Source organism: Caenorhabditis briggsae, assembly GCF_000004555.2.
Source record: "Caenorhabditis briggsae complete genome, chrV, whole genome shotgun sequence".
Classification (NCBI taxonomy): Eukaryota; Metazoa; Nematoda; class Chromadorea; order Rhabditida; family Rhabditidae; genus Caenorhabditis; species Caenorhabditis briggsae.
This window is the reverse complement of record NC_013488.2, coordinates 1713719-1737717: the sequence shown is the minus strand read 5'-3', so window position 1 is coordinate 1737717 and position 23999 is coordinate 1713719. Positions and strand designations below refer to the sequence as shown.

General features: G+C 37.7%; 9 protein-coding genes across 9 annotated transcripts; 1 reads left to right on the top strand and 8 right to left on the bottom strand.

Moving 5' to 3' along the window:
* Positions 1–1476: 1476 nt before the first annotated feature.
* On the top strand, positions 1477–1896 carry Cbr-cpg-8 (the record flags this gene model as incomplete). The annotated part of the gene is made up of 2 exons (XM_002635451.1): positions 1477–1656; positions 1705–1896. The coding sequence occupies 2 exons, from the start codon at positions 1477–1479 to the stop codon at positions 1894–1896; spliced, it is 372 nt and encodes a 123-aa protein (XP_002635497.1).
* Positions 1897–2104: 208 nt separating this feature from the next.
* Positions 2105–5194, bottom strand: CBG08796 (the record flags this gene model as incomplete). The annotated part of the gene is made up of 4 exons (XM_002635450.1): positions 2105–2536; positions 4368–4477; positions 4531–4782; positions 4834–5194. 4 exons carry the CDS (start codon positions 5192–5194, stop codon positions 2105–2107), a joined length of 1155 nt encoding a protein of 384 aa, XP_002635496.1.
* A 440-nt stretch (positions 5195–5634) lies between these two features.
* Positions 5635–6212, bottom strand: CBG08795 (the record flags this gene model as incomplete). The annotated part of the gene is made up of 2 exons (XM_002635449.1): positions 5635–5843; positions 5984–6212. The coding sequence occupies 2 exons, from the start codon at positions 6210–6212 to the stop codon at positions 5635–5637; spliced, it is 438 nt and encodes a 145-aa protein (XP_002635495.1).
* Positions 6213–6428: 216 nt separating this feature from the next.
* On the bottom strand, positions 6429–7081 carry Cbr-taf-10 (the record flags this gene model as incomplete). The annotated part of the gene is made up of 3 exons (XM_002635448.2): positions 6429–6560; positions 6649–6913; positions 6963–7081. The coding sequence occupies 3 exons, from the start codon at positions 7079–7081 to the stop codon at positions 6429–6431; spliced, it is 516 nt and encodes a 171-aa protein (XP_002635494.2).
* A 780-nt stretch (positions 7082–7861) lies between these two features.
* CBG26930 lies at positions 7862–8914 on the bottom strand (the record flags this gene model as incomplete). The annotated part of the gene is made up of 3 exons (XM_045236656.1): positions 7862–8056; positions 8103–8760; positions 8814–8914. The coding sequence occupies 3 exons, from the start codon at positions 8912–8914 to the stop codon at positions 7862–7864; spliced, it is 954 nt and encodes a 317-aa protein (XP_045098825.1).
* A 486-nt stretch (positions 8915–9400) lies between these two features.
* CBG08792 lies at positions 9401–9706 on the bottom strand (the record flags this gene model as incomplete). The annotated part of the gene is made up of 2 exons (XM_002635447.2): positions 9401–9533; positions 9588–9706. 2 exons carry the CDS (start codon positions 9704–9706, stop codon positions 9401–9403), a joined length of 252 nt encoding a protein of 83 aa, XP_002635493.2.
* A 1008-nt stretch (positions 9707–10714) lies between these two features.
* On the bottom strand, positions 10715–11287 carry CBG08791 (the record flags this gene model as incomplete). The annotated part of the gene is made up of 3 exons (XM_002635446.1): positions 10715–10750; positions 10950–11122; positions 11233–11287. The coding sequence occupies 3 exons, from the start codon at positions 11285–11287 to the stop codon at positions 10715–10717; spliced, it is 264 nt and encodes an 87-aa protein (XP_002635492.1).
* A 5472-nt stretch (positions 11288–16759) lies between these two features.
* On the bottom strand, positions 16760–17020 carry CBG08790 (the record flags this gene model as incomplete). Its single annotated transcript, XM_002635445.1, has 1 exon — positions 16760–17020. The coding sequence occupies one exon, from the start codon at positions 17018–17020 to the stop codon at positions 16760–16762; it is 261 nt and encodes an 86-aa protein (XP_002635491.1).
* Positions 17021–18832: 1812 nt separating this feature from the next.
* On the bottom strand, positions 18833–22817 carry Cbr-srt-70 (the record flags this gene model as incomplete). The annotated part of the gene is made up of 6 exons (XM_045236655.1): positions 18833–19060; positions 19106–19254; positions 19351–19535; positions 20704–20870; positions 21815–22150; positions 22683–22817. 6 exons carry the CDS (start codon positions 22815–22817, stop codon positions 18833–18835), a joined length of 1200 nt encoding a protein of 399 aa, XP_045093848.1.
* Positions 22818–23999: the final 1182 nt, after the last annotated feature.

Here is a 23999-nt window from a genome sequence, read left to right as displayed (position 1 = left end):
GTGTAGTAGTCAAAGGCTTGCGCAGTCCTACACATGCAGTTTCATTTAAAGCTATCGCGTCGAGACCTACTGCGGTGTTATTCGCGTTTGAGCACATTTACAACGCGCCCACTGTAGAGTTTTAGAAATCAATTAAAGTTTAATTGATTGAGACTACGTCGTTAAATACCAAATGTCTATCTATGGAAAAATTGATCTTTGTATTTTTTTTCAACTCCAAAAAACCGACACTAATTGACTTTTTTTCCTTTTCTTTCCCGAAATTCTACTAGTTTTTTTCTTCTTAAAACTTTCAAAGACTTTTTTCGCCGAATAATGCGAATTTCGAAGGACCAAATAGTTTTTTTTTTCCGAAAAAAAAACTAATTTTCTACAGTAACCAAACTTAATCGGTGCAAAGCCTTCTGTTTGATTAGACTCTGCGCCTTTAAAGTCTACTGTAGCAGTTTTTGTCGGCTATTTTTCGTAATTTTTTTCAAGTTTTTCGCATAAAAACACAGTGAAATTTTTTTAATTTCGTATTTTAGCGAACCAAATCGGCTTGAAAAACCTTCTTTCCAAAAAAACCTGATTTCTACAGTAATCTCTGAAATCGTTGCGAAGCCTTTTGCTTTACTAGACCCTGCGCCTTTAAAGTTTACTGTAATTGTTTTGAACCCTAAAATTTTGCCTATTTTTGCTGGGTATTCGAGGTTTTTCAAGGTTTTTTTTGCGATTTATCACATAACTCTTATAATTCCAAATTTAAATGCTGAAATCGGTTTTGTAAATCGTTTCATCCTAAAAAAGTCAAATTTCTACAGCAATCAATAGAAATCGCTGCGAAACCCATAGTTTGAGTAGGCCTTGCGCCTTTAAAGTCTACTGTAGTTTTCGAATTTTCTCTTTTTTTTTCGGGTCCTAATTTTTGCCTATTTTTCGCAGGTTTTCGAGATTTTTCTAGATTTTTTTCATGTGTTCACATGAAAGTAGTAAAATTCTTCCGATTTTTTAACGTAAAATACACATTTGCCGACAAAAATGCTAAAAATAAGGGAAAATAAGACAAATTCGACCTAAATTATGTATTTTTTCAATTTTTCCATTCTTTGCCCTTTCCACTACATAAAACACGAAGAAGCACACACAAAAAAAAGAAAACAGTACAGTTTTCAGGTGTCCAAACAACACGAATCCCAAAATTGTGATCTACCAAAGCGATGCCAGCGTTTTTTTCCGCGCGCAACATTTCATATAAAACGCTCTCCATGTGCCCACTGGTCACTCTACTCCTTCCGAGTCTCCAGAGAGCCCAACCAGTGTGTTTGCTCTTATCAAAAATGCTTATATTTGCTGACCTTCTTCCCCATTCCTTGCATATTGCGCATAGCTCTTTTTTCCGCATTCATCTCAGCCTATTCATGCTTCAGATGACTCAATACGTATCACTATCGACACCCTATATTTCATATTACAGCTTCTCCCAACACATTCGCCATGCGTCCATTCATCCTCCTCGCTCTCCTCTTCTCCGTTGCCATCGCCTTCAACATCTTCCGTGATGAAGCCGTCCCAGAGGAGCAACTTCTCTCCGTTCGTCGTTCGACACGTGGTGCCGACAAGAAGGCCGACAGCAGCGACAGCAGTGATTCAAACGAGAAGGACGACAAGGTTACGGTAAGTCTTCGTAAGCTACTTATAGAATAAAATTTAACCCATTTCTAGGAAGGATCCGGATCTGGCGATACACCAGTAGAAGCAGAAGAGCAGCTCCGTCGTGTCGCCCGTGACGTCGAGGAGGCATCTGGAGAGGAAGAAGGATCCGGTGCCGCTCAGGTGACATCCGCTCCAGTCAGATTCGTGCGTTCCGTCGACGTCGAGGGATCCGGATCTGGAGATGAGGCTCCAGCCGAGTAACTCTACTAACGAGAAGTCCTCATAAATGATCTGTACATATTTTGAAGTATTATTTTCATCCTCTTACAAACCCGCCGTCTTTAATTTCTCAAATTCACTCTTTCCCCTTTTTTTCACCATTTTTTTCAAAATTGTATGCTCAAAGAGCCCTGGTAATAAATTTTTAAATCTCAAAATTGAAACCTATTATGCCTTCATTTTATTACAATTAAAAACTCTTCTTAATAGCATCTCGAATATATTTAGGCGGCTCCTTTCCCTCAATCAAATCGTCCACAAGTCTCGCGAGAATCCTGTCGATATCCGTCTCCACGTAAACCATTTGCACAAAACTTTCGGATCCTTCTGAAGCTGTATACTGAATATTGAGCCTCTTCGACACATAATCGCCGATTCTGGAGATCCTCGACAGTGTCAACCCGCGATTCTCGATGACGAACGCTTGCGATTCGTAGTTCTTGAGCTCGCTGCCACGTAGCTCTCTCACTTTCACTTCTAGCTCGAGGCCCTCGTCGAGGTAGGCGCCTACACGAACGTTGGCATCGTTAACAATGGCTTCCAGGTCTTCAGAAGACTTTGTCATCCACAGTGCACAGTGTTTCATTCGTTGACGGGCGTTGCAAAGGTCCACTTGATTTTTCTGGAAAAAAGAAACTTTAACCTTTTTAGGCTTTCCGACGTTTTGTAGGCTCTTTCTGGCATTCCGACACCCGAAAATTTGCAGAAAACAGCTCTATCATGATTTTTTTCCAGGCTTTCCGCCGCTTTTTTCTTCGTTTTTAGCATTTTATCCGCAAAAATCGGTTCCAATAAATAATTTTTTAAAGTGTGTCAAAATTTATCTATTTGTGTCAAAATTTATCTATTTTTCAAATATTATTGCGAAAATATTCAAAGAAAATCCGAAATCCCCGAAAATCGCCGTGGAAAAGGAAAAAATTCAAAAAAAGGTGCTGCCGGGGGACGAGGATTTTCAGTGAGAAACCTAGGCCACGGCACCTGACAGCCTTTTTTCAAGACGCCGACAGTGGTTTTTTTTCTTAAATCGGGATGTACTAAAAACAAGGCCACTAAAAGTAAAATCAGCCATTAAAAATTATTTTCAGCCTCTAAAGTGTAGGCTTAGCCTTTAAAAAGCAGGCTTACGGCGCCCACACTTAAAAATCAGACTTAGAAAAAAACATTCCGTAAAACCTGTATTAGAAGAACCCCTTTAATAGAAGGGTCCCTCTAATAGAAGGGCCCTCTGTGAAAAATGACCCCTCTTCAATGTGTTTTGGAATAAAAATTTCCGTAACTCTTCAATGGAAAATATTCCACGAACTCCACAAGTCAATAGGTTCTTCTTGTACAGGTTTCACGGAAATGAAAGTAGGCTCAGTCCTTAAAAAGTAAGCTTAGAACCCTAAATTGATGTATACCTAAAAACAAAGATATCTGAAAGTCAAATTAGAAGTTACTTCAGCTGTTAAAAAGTATGCTTAGAGCTTGAAAAGACATTTACAAAATGTGGAAAAATCCCTAGAAAATTCTGAATATCTATGCAAAAAATTCCCTTTTCTGGTAATACTTGAAGTTTGTTTTCTAAGTTTTCGATTCCCAATTTTATAAAAACATTTTTGAATGTTCATTGAACATGTGTCTCTCAACCGATTCCGGAATATTTTTTCAAATTTATGAAAGCTATGTTTTTCCAGTTTAGAATATTCTAAAAACTATCCCAATAATTTTTCAATGTTCAAATTAGCCTTTAAAAGTATTAAAAACCCTATGAAATGCCTATTCAGGAAAAACAATTTCTCCTTCTTTTTTCTGAACACTTGGTGATGTTTTTCCAGTTTCGGAAACTCCAAAAACTACCCCAAAAATCATTTGAATTTACAATCAGAAATTCCGAAAAAAAAAGAAAAAGTTATTTTTTTTGAAAACGTGAAGTATATAATAACCATCGAGACTTCATCTAACGTGCTCCCGATTAGCCTAGTGGTTAACAGGGATGAATTTGAAACAACCGTTGTTGGTTCGAGTTCGTTCTCCCCAGAGCCTAGTTGTTTTTGTCAGAGTACAGTAATCGGGGTTAATCGTGAAAAAAATACGGGAAATGCCCCCTGGCGTGGGGATACGATCGCGTAGGTTTCTCACTGAAAATCCTCGTCCGGCAGCACCTTTTTTTGAATTTTTTTCCTTTTCAACGTCGTTATTCGGGAATTTCGGATTTTTTTGAATTTTTTGGCAATAATATTCGAAAAATAGATAACTTTTAGCACATTTTAATGCAATAAAAATTTTTGGTCGGAGTCCCCCTTTAATATTCACCGGTTTTCCGCGCGGCGGACTTGCGCGCCGACTTCGCCCGCCCACTTTTCCACGTACGCGGAAAAGTGGGCGGTGCGTTGCTGTGCGGAGAAAAAGAAGCAAAAAATGTGCTGAAACTCGGGAAAAATTCATATTTTTTAAGGAAAATTTGAAACCTTTTCCATATAACTCGCTCCGGTGCACTGAACACTGATCGGCCACTCGTTCTTCTCGCTAAACGAGCTTTTCATAAACGGCGCGGTGATGGCTGCTAGCGAGTTGCCCACTGGAAATTTTTCATTTCGTATTGAAAAAAGCTTTTACAATAGTTCTACCAACCTAAATAGGTCAATGGAAAGCTTGCGGAGCCATCTGTAAACGGAATAAACGTGGATTTATCGACATTCAACGCCTCCAAAATAGCGGCGCGTGCGATGTAGGAAGGCGAAATCGGCTGACATCCCGGGAACAGATCGACTAGTTGCTCGCGAATCATTTTCTGCACGACGACTGGATAGCCGACGAGATGGATGACGTGTGTTTGTTTGTCGATTCGCATTAGCCCCTGCTGGGCGAGGTATTGTGCATGTTCTAGAAAAAAATTGTATGGGGAAAAACCTCAATTTTCGAATTTAAAGTTACTTGAAGGCTTTAACAGCGGTGTCTGCTTTTTTCCAGCACTATGAATGAAATTCGGAAGCTCTAAAGCATTCAGAAGACCATCTTTTTTGGCGCGAAGCTCTTTTTTCAGTGCCGACGCCGATTCTTTGTCACCAGCCGCTGCTTTCCATTTTTGATAGACGTCGAACCACTCGTTGTAGTCTTTTTTCGTTTTCTCCACGTCTACATTCAGATTTCGGGATTCTAGAGCGATTTTTAGTTGGTCTTCTTGCTCGAAGACGTTCCGCATGTCTACTAGTGGATCGACAACGTGGACGTCAGAGCCACCGACGAATCGTGCTGCCAGATGAGACATCCGGGCTAGTTGGCGGTAGGGGATCATCTATAAGAGTTTTGGTGTCTAACTATGGGAGAGTTTCTCTTAGCTAGCAAAAGGTAACTCTGATGATCTGAAAACATTCGGCTTGTCAATTAAATGAAAAAAATTGAAGTTCTTGCGCCGATTTCAATTTATATACAAAAAGGGTATTAGTGTGTGAAGAGGGCAAAAAATGGAGAGTATCGTAATGGGATGGGAATACACACGCAGTAGAGGAAACGTGGAACGGGAAGGGAAGAAGCCGCAAATCGGTAACCGAAAAGAAACAGAAAAAATGAAGAAACAAACAAAAAGTCTAGGCGTTGAGTTTACAATTTACAGTGGAGGGAGTGAGAACTGCTATACTTCACACAAATTAACAACAAAAAAATTTACAAAATTAACCAAAGAGGGAGAGAGGATGATTATACAAATTGAAACGGCGACGACAACGAGAATCTTCTTCAGTGCTTTCTGATGTAATGGTCCTCTTCGTCCTCGTCGAACTCCTGTGGATCGTAGCCGTCGTAGTTGTCAAATTCCATCTCGTAATCGTCGCCGTCAAATCCAGAAAACTTGCGAGACGAGCATCCGGAGATTCCACGCGAGCGTTGCTTTTTGAGCGCCTTCGATTGGTTGGCCGCCTTTTGTTTCTTAGCAACATCGTCTTGTGCTGAAAATTTCAAAATCTTTCCAGTTCTCTTAGGCGTGCTGCGGCTCGCGACGCGGTTGGACTTTGGAATTTTCATTCCGAACTATGACTTGGCGCGGTGGCAATTCCTTGAACGACAAAGCGCATTACAGGGCACTCACACTTGCTACGTGGAACTCCGGCGATCGCGCCAGCCGCTCCTCCGTTGCCGATGACGTTCGGTGGAGTCGTCGACACCTCGTCCTTGCCATTCGCCGCCGCCTTCTTCTGCGAAGTCAACGAGTTGGCATCGATGGCATAGCCAACCGGATCCTTCTTCGCCATCTCCTTCTCCGCCTGCACCTCTGGATCGCTGTCATAATCGTCGCCGTGCTGGATCGGCTTTGGCATTTTTTCTTTTTCTAGAGCGTTCTGCGGGTGAGAAAGAGATGAAAATGTGAATAAGAACAAAGAAAAAACATAACATGGCGAGAAGGAGCCACTAAACAACAATACAACTGAGAATTAGAAGCTAAAAAACCGCCCGCAGGAACTTATTTATTTAATTACGGTTAGTGTGTAAAGCAGTGAACCCAGAACATTTATATTACAATGACCGGAGATCCTTCAGTTATGATACGGAGGGCGTGTGTTGTCGTGTCCATATTCCTTGAGAATCTCGTCCAGAAGCTCCTCGGTCAGAGTGTACTTCGCGTCTTTGGTGCCTTTCTTCATCTGTCCGAGACCCTTCATACGAGCCTGAAGTAATGAAAACTGTGATACAAAATTCAAAGAATGAGATTGCGAGAGGAAGTTATCTTCTTACCGCAATCATCGGCATACTCACCGTGGTCATTGCGTCAAGAACAATGTCAGAAACATGCTTCTGAGCGGCCAGCGCAATCAGTCGGACGACACGTGGATCTGTGCCTTCGACACCAGCCGACTTGAGAAAATGCATCGTAACAGAGTCGGGGATCGTCGGTGGATATTCGCCGAGCTGGTTGATGAACTCGCGGGTCTCGTCTTGATTCATATCCTTCTCGACGCTTTCGACGGTCTTGGTGACGAACTGTTGCTGACTTGCAGAGAGGGGTCGGTGAAGAGTGGATCTGAAAAAAGTAGGCGCTGCAGAATCGCTCATTTTAAAGAAATTCTTACCGGATCGTTTGGACTGAAGGCTCGAGAGACGAATAGGCATGTGATGGTGGGCGCTGTGGAAGAGCTGGTGGTGGCATCGCTGCACTGTCTGATGTAGACGTGCCTTCTTGTTGATCCATAATTCGGGATTTCTGAAAAAAAAACACTTATTTAAATTTTTCCGGCGATCGAATCCCTTCTATAGGGATTTTGAATATGCAGAATTAAAAAAACATTTTTTAAAACGACATCTCGAAGATGCGACAAAAAATCTTTGTGGCCAATTTCCGACAGATTCGTTTTAAAAATACCGCAAAAACTGAAGAACTAGCGATTACACAAGCATTTTTGCGAAATTCTTTTCAACAATCGAAAATTTCAGGCAACTTATTAGTTTTGAAAGTTACCAGAACTTCTGAAAAATTCTCTAGAAAATGCAATTTGCAATTTTTTTTCCAAAAATCATAAATTCAATTTTTTCTGTCAAATAGCCTCTTTTTATCGGAAATTCTGATGCGAATTCACTTAAAAATCGGTACAAACAGCTTCCAGTCAAAAACTGAATGAAAAAAAAACAGAATTCGTTCGTTTCCGACTGTTTCGTGACAATTTGAATGTGCAGAAAATTCTCAAAAACCTCGTGGGGCTAGGCTCCGCCCACTTGCAACTGCGCGGCGCGCCTTTTTGCAACCGCCGCACACTTTTTTTGTCGATTTGTTTCTCAACCAACTTTGTAACACTTACATTGATTTCTTCTCAAAAAACAGACAAAATCTGCCGATTCGGAATGAGGAAATTGAAAAAAAGCAAGAATCGATACAATATAGTTATTTTTTCCCATGAAAAATCATTTTACAAGAAGAAAAAATTTGACAAAATAAGTACAAAATGTGAAAATAACAATGAAACAAGTAGCAAAATTACATTCGAAGAAATTCGATTTGACTTGAAGTGATTCGAAGGCGAAGAGAATTCGGAGCATTTGCAATTGGGTACACTTCGGAAATTTTTTGGTCAACAACCCGCATTTTAGCTATTTTTCCGATTTCATCGATATTTAGCGAGTCAGTGACTCTGATGTTGCAGTACTTGAATGTAGCGGATTCCATGAAAGCCTCAAAAATTAGAGAAAATTGCGAATAAAGACTATAAATGACTTACATCTCGAAGTTGGACAATGTGCTGTGCTTCAATGGATTTAACGGCGTTGATCATGCAGCTCGTCAAATTATAAAAGTTTTCCAGTGAAGACGCTTCTACAATCGCTGATATTTCCGCACTTTTCGCTTGTTTGAATTGCTCCAACTGCCAAATCCCTTCAGTAGATTCCAAACTAGGAACATTGATTGCAATGGTTTTGAGAGTTTTCGATTCCAGACCGGAAATGATTGAAATCGCTTGGTCAGCGGAATTCACAGTGAGATATGCTTGTCTTAGTTGAAGACGTCGTGTTTTCTGGCCAGATTTCTGGCGGAAAATCTCCAGAAGTTCAGCAGGATTCTTATGGGAAACATGAAAATTCACGTACAAGCTGCTGATCTGGATTTTTGAAGGTTTGAGTACACTTGACAAGTCGTTGACAGCGATTTTCATGAAGTTTTCTTGAATTGCGATTTTTTTAGAACAGTCGTATTCCAAAATACACTCTTTCGATGCATTATTGTTGTAGCTAACCAATGCATCTTTGTTAAAGCTAAAACTCTCATTAAATCGATAGCGAACACAATCCGATCGAACTGAAATTGAAAGTATGTCGAGATGGAGTTTCAGTTGATCGATAAGCTGACAGAACGTTTTAGACACTTTGCGAAGATTTAGCCTGAAAATCGATTAGATTAAGAGCCCTTTATCAATTGTTTTAAACAAATTTACCGATTTTTCAAATCTAATTTCTCGAAAATTTCACATAGAACTTCACTTGGTAAAACGGGTAAAACGATGGATTCTGGAATCGGCGGTCCTTCTTCAAGCATATTCTATGAATCTGAAGCAGGATGTTTGTTTTCAATTTGGTGTTTTTAAAAGAATTTTTAAATGAAAAAATTAAGATTTCTCAATTTTTTACACAAATCAAAGTTCGTTATGGGGCCCTCCAACCAAATCCCGCATGCTCCTTCGACAAAAATTTCCCTTGATTTTCAGCTTTTTAAGGATAGAAAAACAGTCAAAAACGAGCCAAAACGCTAATAAACAAAGTGAGCATTAATCTCGCCGCGAAAGCTTTGAATTGAGTCTCTTCTAGACTCGAGTCTTACCGTTTTTCCGCATATATTCCAATGGAAAAAGGAAATAAAAAAGAAACTGGAAAATGGAAAAAGCGCGGGAAAAAATTAATTTGAAAAAAAGTTCCGGAAAAAAACCACTGTGCAACTAAACGACGTCATATGAGATATATTGAACACAGAAACACTTTATTCGGAGGATTGAAGAAAAAGTAAGAGAAATCATTTGAGGAAAAGTCAATTTCTGTGAACAAGAAAATCAAAATTGGAATCACCAACGGCAAGGAACGCTCTTTTTCCGTCTGTGATTCTCTTTACTTCGACGAAATCTTGGTTGAGATAATACTCAAGGCACATTGAACTAATAAACCTGAAATATTGAATAAATAGTAGGAAAAAACAATTTATGATTAAAACAACTTACGGGATATCAATAACCACTTCAGTCGGTCTCTTTTCCGGTTCATCCAAATCGTATTCCTCGAATTCGATCGCCTGCCGTACCATATCTCCATCTATTACATTTTCTATAACTGTGGACATAGTCTCCAGATCGTGATAAGCTTCGTTTTGAAATCCATTTATGAAGAAACTGAATGAGATCTTGTTCAGTTACGGTAGTCCATTCCAACCGAATGTTTTTACCACAAAATTCTGTAAATAGGAAAATTTAGATTATGGAACTGAGAATCTAAAAAAGTTTTACATGAAAGTGTTCTGGCCCGCACCGACATGCTACATTAACATGTTGAACTTGATAAACTGGAGAATCATTCGATAGTTCTCCAAGAGGACCGAACGATATGACAGATAGGCTCAGATAGTCGGAATATGTCGTCAAGACGTTTTCCAAAAATTGAGTGTCAAAAATTACTGCCATTGGCTCGTTGGCACATTCCATTCGGTGTAGAAATGTTCTGTCTTTATCGCACCAGAGATCGAGTCTGAGAAATTCTGATATTCTGATATCTACCGGAATTTTCAACCACAATTTAGAACTTTTCACAAATAGGTTATTGCTGAATGTGTAATCAAAACTTACTTTGTATCAGCTTCATAATCATCGTGCGATTTAATATTAAAAAAGGGCGGAGCTCCTGCGGGGACACATCATACGAACAGACCCCCCAAGTCGGAACACTAGTCCATTCTTCGTTTGTATTCGGGTTCTCATTTGTCTCTATAGTTTTGTAACTTTCTACTGTTTGTATTATTCAAAAAGTCCCGATCAATTCAGGAAAAATCTAATTTCATCTATAAGGAACGAGAGTGAGATATTCCTGAACCTTGAAAAAAAGCAACCAGAAGACGTCATAAATGTATGTTAATGGCATTTTTCTTGCATTGCGAGCTTTGCAACTTTTACGCCCAAAAGTTCAACTTTATTTTTTTCTTATGATTTCTGAAATAAGGAAAAGATATTAGTTCTTAACACAGAAACACTTTATTCGGAGGATTGAATAAGTAAGTACTGACGATGATATTTAGCGAGCCAAGTTATCGAAATTAGAAGACAAGAAGAAAGAGGAAGACTGAAGAGAGCGACGCCACCTAGATGTCAGAGTCCTGGGAATCGGCGTTGTAGTTCTGTAAAATTTAATTTATGAGATATGATAGAACTCAACAAGTACTAAAAAGTAGTATTATTTGGAATACTGTAGCTCGTCTATGAACAAAGTTACAAAGCCGTAAAGCTATGACCGCATAGCTCAGACGAGTTTTGGCTTGTTCATAGAAAAGGTACAACTTTCCAACAGATCAAGCACAAGTTTATCTCTAAACTCACCAACTTGTCCCACATGGCCTGGTAGTCAGCTTGTGGAAGACTACGGTACATGCGACGTGGCAAGAGGCGAGAGCCGCCGAGACGCGACCTGGAATACGATGGTGAGCGCACGTTCGGCGATGGCTTAAACCATTGAGCGCTGCGGTCGATGCGCGACTGAGCGGATGCCACATCTGGAAGATTTAAATTGATTTATAAGATCTACAGTAGCCTGTAAATAGCTTTGATAGCTACAGTAGCCTACATCCTACTGTAGGCTACAGTACCCCTCCCAAAAACCTACCGAAAGTGGCGAGAATGACGAAGGCGAGGAGAAGAGCGGCGGCGAGGAAACGCATAGTGTTCTCGTGGAATGAGTGAGAAAACGAGTGGCTCTAAACGAGTATTTAAAGAAATCTGGCGGTTTACTCAAGAGAGACGTATAGCGAAACGAGTATATCCAATTAAGGGGCGGGGCTAGACAGTCTAGAAGGCAAATGGAAGACAATGGGATGAGTCAATGAACAATTGGATAGGGAATGGTGGAACAAGTGGGTGATGTTAATAGATTACTATACAAATTGGCTAGATGTTTCTCTATCTTATTAAGAAAATATACGATTCTGAGAAACTCGAGAGAGGATGTCAATATTTAATCATGACGTGGGAAATGTGTCCACCATATATTTATATCCCTAGGGAAGGTGACTAGGTGGAAAGTGCATTTAACTTGAATCATCGGAGGTGGAGCCATTTACTAAAATATATGTTTTATTGGGAAAAATAGACTTAAAGATTTAGATTTTGAGATTCTGAAATTCTGCAAGCCATAAGTGAGCTCAAAGTTGCATTGTGGGCCTGCTTCTATTAGAGTGCTTACGGTATTTGAAGACGGCCTCTGCTATAGTTTTTTTAGTGAATATTTCTGGATGAATTAAATTGGATATGATATAACTCAATGAGTTCTACAAAATGATACTATTTGAAACACTGTATCTTGTCTATGAATAAAGTTATAAACCAAACCATCTGAGTTACGCGGTCACAGCTTTATGGCCTTGTAACTTTGTTCATAGACAATATACAGTAACCCAAATAATATCACTATGTAGTACTCATTAAGTTCTATCATATGCAAATTAGCTGGTCAGAAATATTGATCCTGATCGAAGCTATATCAAAGCCCATCAAACTCGTTATCAAGTCTGATGGAAGCCCAACCTATTCATGAACTTTGAACTTAATTATCTCGGTTGTTTCAAAATATATCAAGAATTGGTCAACTAACAAATTGTTTATCATAATATCAGAAATATTTTATCAGTTGACAAAATTTTGATATCTTTTATGGGAATTGAGATAATTGAGCTCAAAGAACACATAAAGGATGGGCTTCTATTATTGCCTTTATGTTGTTCTTTACGTCTCTTTGAGGCTGATTCTTTCGGTTCCTATGAAAGATATCAAAAATCTGTCAACTGACAAAATGTTTATCATAAGATCAGCAATGTTTTATCAGTTGACAGATTTTCGATATCTCGTCTAGGGATCGAGATAATTAAGCTGGTATAGTATGGACGTTTATTGGAGCATTTACTGTGTGTATATTCAAAAATGCCATATGACAGAAGTTATATAAATCTAGAAAACTGATAACTTTTTTTAAACGGAAATTGCTATTCTGAAAAATTCGAAAACCCATGATCCTCCCATCACCACCAGATTTATAGAAAAACAAAAACCACTCCTTCTCACTCATAGTTGCTGAAAAAGATCGCGCGCGAATTGTGAAACCTACCTGTATGTAAACCTACCAAAAATACAATTTTCTAACTAGAATTTTTCAGAAATATGTATATGCTAGGCTTGTCTCAAAAAAATAAGAAGAACCAAAAAAGGATCTGGTAGTGATGGGCGGTTGTGAGTCTCCTCCCCACTCTCCCTTTACACGAACAAGTGTATAATTTATTCTTTCCCGCTGTCTTTGATGAATTTTTTCAACTAATACAAGGGGACTCCAGACGCCTTTTTTTCACATACTCTTGAAAAAAGGAGAAAACTAGAGCTGTACACCTCTAGAAAAAAGATAAAAAATCTGGAAAAAAAATATAGCAATATTCTAGAAGGAGAAGAAAGTGGGCGGAGCTTCTTCTAGAAGCAATTAGTTTGATTATAGCCCTCGGGCATGTACACTTATTATAGGTTTCTGGAAGAAATTGGTGAGCTCGGTGAGCCGGAATTTGAGGGACTTTAAAGTGCGAATTGACGTAGTGTATTCTGGAAAAATGTCAAACAATTTTTAGAATTCTGAATTTCGAATTATTAATCAAAGAAAGGAAACAAGATCCGGGATTCCAAACTTTTGCAGCACTTCAAGTCTGAAGTTCAAAATTTGACGTCAAGTTTATTTATACACACGGGCTGTTTACGGTGACTAACTGTGTAGCTCTCGCCCACTTGTGAAAGAAGTGGTTGAACTGAATTTGAAACTTCCTGAGACTCCAGAAGCACTTTTTTTTTGGTCATCATTAGAGAAAATGTTGGGGGGATCGGAGCTTTAACCATAGCCGACCCTATACGAGCACTTTGAGCTCAATTATCTCGGTTCCTGTGAGAGATATGAAAAAGTAATTGACTGATAAAATTTTTGTCATATTATGATAAACAGTTTATCAGTTGACAACTTTTTCAGATCTTTTACAGGAACCGAGATAAATCGACGCAAAGTTGAAAGGTAGGGTGCCCTTCTATAACAGGTTTTATGGTAGTTAAATGAACTTTTGTCGGATATTCAGTCAGGAAACAATTGCCTTTATCAAAAGTGCAACATTCCGAAAAATGCAAAATTCCAAAAAGTGCGTCAAAAATCAAAATTACAAATTTGAAAAAAAAATCTAAGCGTCTAGACGAATCAAGTCCACAATTTCAGTAATCCACTGATCACCTATTTGGCAACATTTCTCTCCAAAAAACAGAGCAAAGAATGAGAAGTCCACATCACTTTTTCCTCTGCTAAATCTGTCACCTTTCAATTTCTCAAATTCCACGGAAATTACTCGGGACAACAAAGAAGGACAGGAAATTGGGGAGCAAAAGGAATTTTGTAGATTTTTCAAAGAACTGGAAGGAAGAGAGAGCTATGCACACTCCTACTGTTGGCACGACGCTTTTTTTTTGGATTTTCTGAAAACTGAAATTGATGAGACAGGGGTAAGATGGGATCATCTGGAATAGCGGGAAGGGGTTCCAGGAGACGGACGTTCCAGGATTAAGTATTTATGGCAAATAAGAAGAAGCTGATGGGAAGGAAAACCAAAAAAAAAGAAATGTGTCTTGGAATATGACATGTTAAATATCACCATAAAACCTGTAATAGAAGGGCCCTTTAACTTAAAACTTTAAGATAATTTATCTCGGTTCTTTAAAACTTTGTCAACTGATAAATCGTAACATCCCAAACATTTTACCAGTTGTCAATTTTTCATATGTCTTATGATAGCCGAGATAGTTGAGCTTAAGTTTGACAGTGTGGAGGCCCTTCTATTAAAAGTTTTACTGTAGGTGGCTAAACTTTTGGAAATTCTGAGATTTCTAAAAAATCAAATTTTGGAAAACCCAAAAATCTTGAAAATCCGAGAAATCGCGAAAATTCGAAAACTCTGAAAGCCTAATATTTTAGAAAGTCAAAAAGAATTCTGAAAATCCAAAAATTCTGAAACCGCAAAATATTGGAAAACTCGGAGGATCGGAAAAATCCAGCAATTCTGAAAAGCCAAAAATTTCGGAAATCTGAAAAATCCGAAAAAATTCAAAAGTTTCGAAAATTCTGAAAGCCTGGTTAAATCCAAAAATCGTAACAATTCTAAAAATGATTGGAAAGATTGGAAAATCCAAAAATTCTAAAAATTCTAAAAAGCCAAAAATTTCGAAAACCCGGAAACCCAAAAATTCGGAAAATTCAAAAAATCGTAAAAATCAGAAAATTCTGAAAATACAAATATTTTTAAAATTCAAAAAATCAGAAAAATTCGAATATTCTAAGAACCCAAAATTTTGGAAAATCCGAATAATCGAAAAAATCTAAAAATCCTATATAAACCCAAAAATTTGGGAAATCCGGAAATTCGGAAAAACTCCATAAAAAGATCGAAATTCCAAAAACTCGAAAAATCCAAAAATTCCGAAAAACTAAAAATTCCAAAAAAAAAAAACGAAAACCGGATAATTTCGAAAATTTTCGAAATCCCGAAAGATCGAAAAAAGTTTTAAAATTCTGGAAAACCCAAAAAATTGAAGATTCCTTAAATTTCAAAATTAAAAAAATTTTGATAACCTAAAAGTTTCAAAAATCCAAAGAATCGGAAAAATTCCGAAAATTCAGAAGTTCTTGTAATTCAGAAAAACAAAAAAAAATCGAAAAACCGAAAAACCCCAAACATCTAAGAACGCGAAAAATCGGAAAATTCCAAAAGTTTCGAAATTATTAAAATTGGGGAAAATGCCTAAATTCTAGCTTTCCAGGCCAATTTTTCAGGATATAAATACGCCTCAGGGAACCAAAAAAATTTAAAAAAAAAAAAAATTTCGTGCTTGATGGATTATTAAAATTCCTCCCCTTTGTTTTCGAACAAGCATTTGTTCCTTATTATTGTTCCTTTTTTTGACAACCTTCTTAAAAACGAAAACACCAAAATTTTCCCAAAAATTTGGGACACATTCAAAAGCAAAAAAATTCGAAAATAGGAAAAAAAAGAAGCTCTTTGAAGCCCTTCTTTTCTATTTTTAGGAGGATATACTTCACGACTACTATTCCTTGACAAGGATATTTTTCATTCCACATTCTTTGATCTCTTGTAACCTTTTTTTTAATCTTTGAGGGACTTTTTTTGCAAAAAAATGTGTGGGATGAAGGTTTATGAATTTTTCATAACTGATAAATGGACAACTATCAAAACTCAAACTTTCAGAAACATCTATCATCAAACTTCACATCTCCATTTAATACATATGTATGCATATTCCAGGAAAAAACCAATTTGGGGAAAATTGGATTTTTCCCCCGGCAAACATCATGTTTATAGTTTCCAATATTTTCAGAGAAAACCTAGAATTCTGAGAGAAATGCGAAAAATAATAATTGGGGGTATCCACTTGTTTTCTGGGTACCAAAAAACAAAGACACCGCCTGGTTCCCATCAAGATTTGACAATAAAATTGAAGGGGAGAAAATGTTTTTTTATTATTTTCCCCAGGGATGTATTATATTTTGACAGAAGATATTTGGGTTTTTGGAATATAAGATTGGAGTAAAAAACCGAAAATGGGAGAAGAGAATGGGGAGAAAGGTTTGAGGCCAGAATGATTAGTATTCAAGGTATAACTTCCTGGTACTGGAAATTGAAGGTTTATAAATTTATCGAGTTTTTAGAATCTGAAATCCAAAGAATTAGGGGAATCCTGCATTCAGAATGTGAACACTCGATTTTAACGCCATCTTCAACTTTGAGCTTGTTTATCACGGCTCCTATGAGAGATATTAAAAATCTATCAACTAATAAAATGTTTGTCATATCATCACAAATATTTTATCAGTTGACAGATTTTCGATTACGCTGACAGGAATCGATGTAAGTAGGTTCAAAGGACGATAGTTTTTAAAGAGTTTCACGGATTTCAAAAGTCAAATTTCTATTATGGCACACTGACCTCACGAAAAGTGCTATAAAGGAAGAGGGAAGTGAAGGGAAGAACCAGTTCTCTCTTCTCTGGGTTCTAGAGAGGCGACCCGGGGGAGAGATCCGGGTCATGGGACACGGGTCATGGAGTCCAGGTCATGGGGCCCGGTTCCGGCACAAGAAGCCTGGGTCCTGGGTCCTGGGTCCTGGGTCCTGGGTCCTGGGTCCTGGGTCCTGGGTCCTGGGTCCTGGGTCCTGGGTCCTGGGTCCTGGGTCCTGGGTCCTGGGTCCTGGGTCCTGGGTCCTGGGTCCTGGGTCCTGGGTCCTGGGTCCTGGGTCAGAAACAAGATGAAATGCTGGTGGAGAATCTAGATGGGAGCGTGGATGAAATCTGCTATCTACGAGAAATCGGATCATTTGGAGCGCTTCTGATGGTTCAGATTGAAAATAAGAAGAATGTTAGTTATTGATCTTGCCATTTGTTTTTATGAAACTGGATTTAAAAAAAATGATGAATCGTTTGCTACGTATTCTTTGTGATTTTCAAAGAGGAATCAAATAATATTCAACTGATGAAATGCATTTCGTATAACGATGAACAATTTTTCAATTGAGAACTTTTCTAGATCTTTCGCAGGAAATGATATAAGTTCAGTCAAAGTTGACAGTATGGGGGTCCTTCTACTAGAGGATCTACGGTAATCTGCGTCCACAACTTTTCAAAGGATCTAGAACCCAGAAAATCTGAAGACAACTAGCCCAAGTACGTAAAAAATGAGTGAGAAATAAACCAGAAAGTTCTCATATACTCCTTCTTTTCCTCTAGACAAATTCTTACTCAAATAGACAGGTCCCCGCCTATCCGCTTCTCATAAAATATGAAATCCGAGACGGACGTACCTAATTGGAATGATGAATAAGATAGAAGGCGGGGGCATGATATACATTGCTCATTGATGTTATGCATACGTGGTTTTTCAAAAAATCTAAAGATCCAGATCAGATCACAAAAAAGGAGCGAAATGCAATTTTGGAAATGTTTCAATGTATAGCAGGACGTAATTACATTTTTCTTCGGAGGTACATGAAAAAGGAAAAAGTGTTAGGAAAAAGAAAAAAGAGAGGAGGTGTCGAATTTTGAGATTGTTGAACTAGATGTTGATGCTTTTCGAGAATTATATAAGTGTTGGGAATCTGATTTGAAAAAAAAATATTTTTTCAATTGTGGGAGTTTCACAGAGGTACGAATGGATACTAATTAATGACGTTCTTTGGTATTGAATGGATACTAATTAATGACGTTCTGTGGTATTTTTGATAAACAAGGAACTAATTAAAATAATTGTACCATAGATCGAAATGAAAAGAAATCAAAAGTAATGAATTTACATGATTTTTTAAAAGTTTGAAAAAAGTATATAAAAATATTCCACCCACCATTAAGGATTCCAAGAAAACGAGGGTTGCAATGAGAAGAGATGCAATATGTAAATCTGAGAGTTGCTACAATGAAAATAGCACTACACTTTTGGATGGATGCTATTTTGGTATTCATAAGACTAGAAAATGCTTTTAAGAATCGGCTAGAAACTTGGAATCTTAGAAAAAGACCTGCACAAGATACATTTAAGGACACTTCCAGAAACTTGTAAGCCACACTTTCTGATCCATGGGCTTTCAGCTATCATTAACATGATTTTCTTGGATAGGAGATTTTTCAAAGTTTTTGGAAGTTACCGTATGTCTTCTGACGTGACGGTGTGCACTGATTAGTGTGGCTTCGTTCAGAAACATCACCTTGCTCCACAGTAGCGCAGCTAGCAGTGTGGCACCTCCAGCGACGGTTCCACAAATTCAACTTCTCGACAAACCTCAACAAACCTCATATAAGAGAAAGATTTAGAGGAGCCAGTATGAGCATCAGCTAGTCAGACAGTTCTGAACTTTTGATTATTGAATAAAATACAGAAAAACGGAAGAAAACTCCATTTATTCAACCAACAAATCTCATAACAAGTAATCTCAAACCATTTCCATAGCATTCCTTGCTGGCGCTACAGCGTTATTTCTATTCTGATATCTCACCCCAAAGTTCCCAGAACTGAATTTCAGGATCAACGCTCTTCGATATGCTGCTAACCGATCGTTATACATCAACATTAGAAATCTGAAAATTTCAGAAACCTCTAAAAATCTGAATGTCTCATACCCATCCAGTACGTGTAGACATTACCATATAAAAGTCTGACAGAAGAATGTCCAACGTCTGTCGTCTATTATAGTGCTGAAATATTCACCAGATATTGAATAAGTTCTGTGAGAGAGCTTCTTGAATTTCATATTAAAAACAAAACTGATTTGCCAAATCGAATCTTGGAAAACAGTCTGGATAAACTCTGAAATGTTCCTTCGAATGTGTTTTCCGTTTTCAGAAGGGTCTCGGGACAGTCTCTTTCTCTGAAAATCCGAACTTTTAAAATCGAAAATAAAGCTTCTCATTACCAAATAATAGCATTTAAAGAATGTCGGTATGTTGATTGCAAACGGCACAACAAAGTAGAAAATCGCCCAGTAAGACATTTTAGTAGTAGAATCCACAAGGCCACCGTAAGCCAGCCGGCTTGCATTGAAGACCAAGTAGGTTTGGGTTTCTGAGAATGCAGTTTACATTTAGCGGTAGGTCCTAATGTCTGTCTTTCTGAATCTCCAAATAATTCGATCTACTATCTCGTAAGTTTGTTCAGTACCGATAGCAAGATGTGAGATAATCGTGATTTTCATATTGAACACTTTTTCATATTTTGCAGTGAAAAACAATGCGAAAAATCTGTTAAATGCCATGAATACTCCTTGGAGTTCATTATGAATATTGCAGTTGAGGGATATAGAAATTGAAAGAGATTCGAGAATCGGTGGGAAATAATTGTGGCCTCTGAAATTTAATTTTTAAATCCTAATATGATGTACAGTGGCGAGAAGCGTTGAGGAGAATTTTTTTGAACATTCATAACTTTGTTCGAAATTGCTCAATTGACTTGAAATTTTGCATGAGAATAGCTGTAAAATCCAAAAACATAAAAATTTGGTTTTTGAAAATTTCTCATTCTCACAGTTTTCAAAGCAGTTTCAAATGTAACAGTGGTGAGAGAATCCAAAAAAACTTTTTTTTCAGAATTATTTCTGGCTTTGATTTTAAATGTCAAATGATTCTCAGTGTCCAAATATGCATAAAAAAGTTTTGAAGAACTTTGGAAGTCGGGCTCTCGAGTTATGATGCTCAGAGCACACAAGGTATGTGTCGGCATTTTTACCATAACTCAGCTGAAAATGTATTTTTGAAGTTCAAAATTTCACAAATGATGTGTTTTAAGTTGCTTAACAGTTATATTTTAAAATTTATTCAATTGTGTGAATTTTGTTTCATTTCTTTTGACCTAAAAAATAGTTATGAAAACATAAAAATAGTAAAAAAAATTTTACAATTGAAAATTTTTGAACATAAAACTGACAAGCAACTTAAAGCACATCATTCCTAAAATTTCGAGCATCAAAAATACATTTTCAGCTGAGTTATGGCAAAAATGCCGACACATACCTTTTGTGCTCTGAGCATCATAACTCGACAGCCCGACTTCCAAAATTCTTCAAAACTTTTTTGGTGCAGTCTTGAACACTGAGAATCATTTGACTAAAATCGAAGCCAGAAAAATCTAAAATCGAAGCCAGAAAAAATTCTGAAAAAAACATTTTTTTGGATTCTCGAACCACTGTTACATCTGAAACTGTCTCTGAAAATGTTTTTGGATTTTACAGCTATTCTCATGCGAAATTTCAAGTCAATTCAGCAATTTTGAACAAAGTTATGAATGTTCAAAAATTGCCGTATTTGCTTTGAATGAAACCACCCTAGCTCAAAGTACTTGTACAGCTTAATTATCTCGGTTCCAATAAGAGACTTCAAAAGTTTGTCAACTGATAACATATATATGATATTATGATAAACAATTTATCGGTTTAAAAATTTTTAATATCTCTCGTAGGAACCGAAATAATTGAGCTCAAGGTGCAGCAAACTTCTATTAGATTTAGTAACAACTTACAAAATAGTAACAGAAAGAAAGATTCCAAGGAAAGCGACTAACAAAATGAACGAGTTATTAAATGCCCGAACAACGCAAACCAGGTTAAACAAACTCTTTCTTTGCTTCTTATCACCAAAATAGTTATAGATAAATGTGAAATTCAAGACAGTCGCTAGACAAGAGTTCTGAAAAAAGTTTTTTCTCTAAGGAAATTGGCAATTGAACTCATCATCAGTGCGGCTACTGTATTTGTTCTATCGACCAAGATATAATTCTCCGTGGAGTTCATAGCGATCAACCGGAGGACTTTGAGACTAAATCTAAAAACTTCGCTAAAATATTTTTGAGAGAGCCGAGGTGTCCAAATTGCTGCTTACGCTTTTCGTCATCGTGATTTTTTCCTAAATTCAGGTCTAATTTGAGGTTTGTCGCCGGAAGTTTTCGGCCCTTAAACTCGAAACTCAAATCATCTATGACTGCACATTTATTAATTATTTTTTTTTGCGAAATTTTTTATTTGAAAAATGAATATGAGGAAAAAAAAACAATTATGACGGAGAAAATGAGACACTAGCTCTTGCTCCAGCGAGAGAATTAGCAGAATTTCCAGATTTGACCTGATGAACTTTCAGATATTTTGTGCACTGCTCACGGACCGCCCTGAAATCAAACGATGTTCAAAGGTGAGGGGATGGGAGAAAAACAATTTTCTCTGAATTTCGTTCTTATACGCCCATCGAGGAGTCGATCACTGTGTGAACACTGAACATTGCACACCGTTACGTCAGAATGCATACCCTAACTACAAAAACTCCCGTCCCCACTCTTTTTAGAGACATTAACAAAACAGTCACTGACCGATTACAAACCAATGTCAGAATGGGATTGATATAACAATGAATAACCACGACTCCGTTTACAATTGCTCGATTCCTTCTCACTGACATATCAACAAGCTGTATTCCCAACATTGGTTGATGCCAAATCGTTATCAATACAGTAACGTAAAAAGTTACAAAAGTCGATTGAATCAAAATCATCATCTCGCTTTTGCGAGATTGTACACAACTTGACATGTTCTTTTTCTGAAAAACCAAACTCTGGATAGTTGACCTGAACCCTGGGGTACCTTGAAAATCAAATAAGCCATGAACATATAAGCCAAATAGGTTAACGGCAAACAAGTGAAGCTTATTGTTAGTTCTTGGGCATCAACGAATTTCATTACTGGGAGACTGTAATTGAAGCCCCAGTTTGGGGAATCAAGGATAACATATTGGAAGTAGGAACCGAAAAAGAATAGAACAATTGCCCATCCTCCGAGGAGAACGAGCATGAGCTCTACAACGACTGGCATCTTCTTCAGGGTGATTGTGTTGTTGAATATCAGAATTCGACAAAACGCAAGAATAGTGATTATAGGGAACTCGCCAACCCATCCGATGTTCAGTAAAGTTCCAATGACCTAAATACTTACATAATATGAAGGAAATAAGCGCAGACGACAAGACACTCTAATTGTCTGCGTCTCTCCTAAACTTTGAAAGCCCATATCTCAGCCCCCAAATGTACTATCTCAGCCCCCAAACGTCCTTACAATGAATATTGCACCGAATTGTGTCATTATCAATATAACTTTTGTTATAACGAAAACACCTCGAATTTGAAAAAAAGAACATTCTAAAGGGATTTTAAAAAGATTTTTTCAATTATTGAAAACATTTTTGAGATCTGAAACTGTGGTAAAAACTGCTCAAAACCATCCAAATTTCAAGTTTCCAGTTCACCTGTAAACCGGGATACAGTCATTTAAAGTTTGGAAGCGCAGACAGCGAGAGGCTCTAACGGTCGGCGTCTCTTCTAAACTTCAAAGGCCCACACCTCAGCTCCCAGATGAGCTAGAACAATAAAACTTTCACTGAATTCTGTCAATTTTTCTGTATTTTTTTATTCATATAAAAACAGTTTTAATGGAAACTTTTTTTTTTAATTCCTACCCCTATCGCCAAATGAATCCTTTCATGCAACTTTGGAAATACTATCATAGGTCCTGATAGAAAATGACAAATTGCCTGCATCAGTTGGAGTCCGTTAATGATGTTCATTAACTTTAGCACCACATTTGAGCTCATTCGATTCTTCTGGTGGATGGCCTGGATGATTCAGAACTTTTGAAAAAAAAAACTTTTTATTATCCAAATTACCCGTATCAGTATGAAAAATAGAGGGAAAAGCGGCAGGGTAAGACAAAAGTAAACGATCCCAGTTAATAATAATTCCAGGTCATCGTTTAATTGGAATAAGCCCATCGTTAGAGAGATCTTTGGAAGTGTTCCTTAGTTGGCGAATATAGAATCGGTGAAAGATCTCTTCCTTCTTTTATACCAATTTTTCTGGTTACGTAGGATACACACCGGTGCGGTTCAATGAACAATACCTTCTGATTTGCTTTCCTACCCTGAAGTTATCCTGAAAAAAAGAAGCAAACTTCAAAACTCATAGCAATTAGGAAGGCTATTCAGAACGAAAAGAATCTAGTTTTGGGTGCAAAAAGTGTTAGGTGTCATCAGGTTTAAATTTATCACTTTAATCTGTGAGGTCAGGTGGGTGGAAGAAAATATTGGGAAAGGCAGAGAGTCTAAAGGGTTTAAACACCAAAGTTTCAATTCTGAGAACAAAACTTATCAGAAATGAAGCAACGAAGCATGCCGGCTTCCGGTACGTGTATTGTGTTCTGAGAATTCGTATGAATTCCTATTTCCGTGTCTCATGTGACTACATAATTCACAATTACATTACAGTGGTTTTGTATGGTTTGGTATCTTTGAAATCAAAAATGAACCCAAGTTATTATTACGATTCCTGGAAAGGATATGTCTGCCTACGCTCCGATAATTTCTTGATTCAATCTGCCGAGAACGACGAGAGCTGCGATGGAAAAAGTGGGTCAACTCCTTTTTGTGGTCATCTTTTCAATTGCAGTCTTTTCTACCAAGATGACATTTAAGAGCCCCAAGCAATTATTTATCCAAAAGGGCAAGGTCCGGAAAATACGGTGGGTGCAAAAGAATAGTTCAGCCAAACGACATGATTTTTTGGCTTATCCCTCTAGTCACAGTCGATTTCGCATTGTCGTGCTGAAAGTAAGCCTAGGTGTTTTCTCCTTGTTTCGATTCGACTGCCAGATTCAATTCCTCTTAATAGGAACTACACAAGACAGCAGTTTTACTGGTACCGCCATTTAGAAGTTCCAATCTTCATTTCTTTGGCAGGTCATCAAACGCATAGCATCCTAATTTTACGGGAAATTTAGG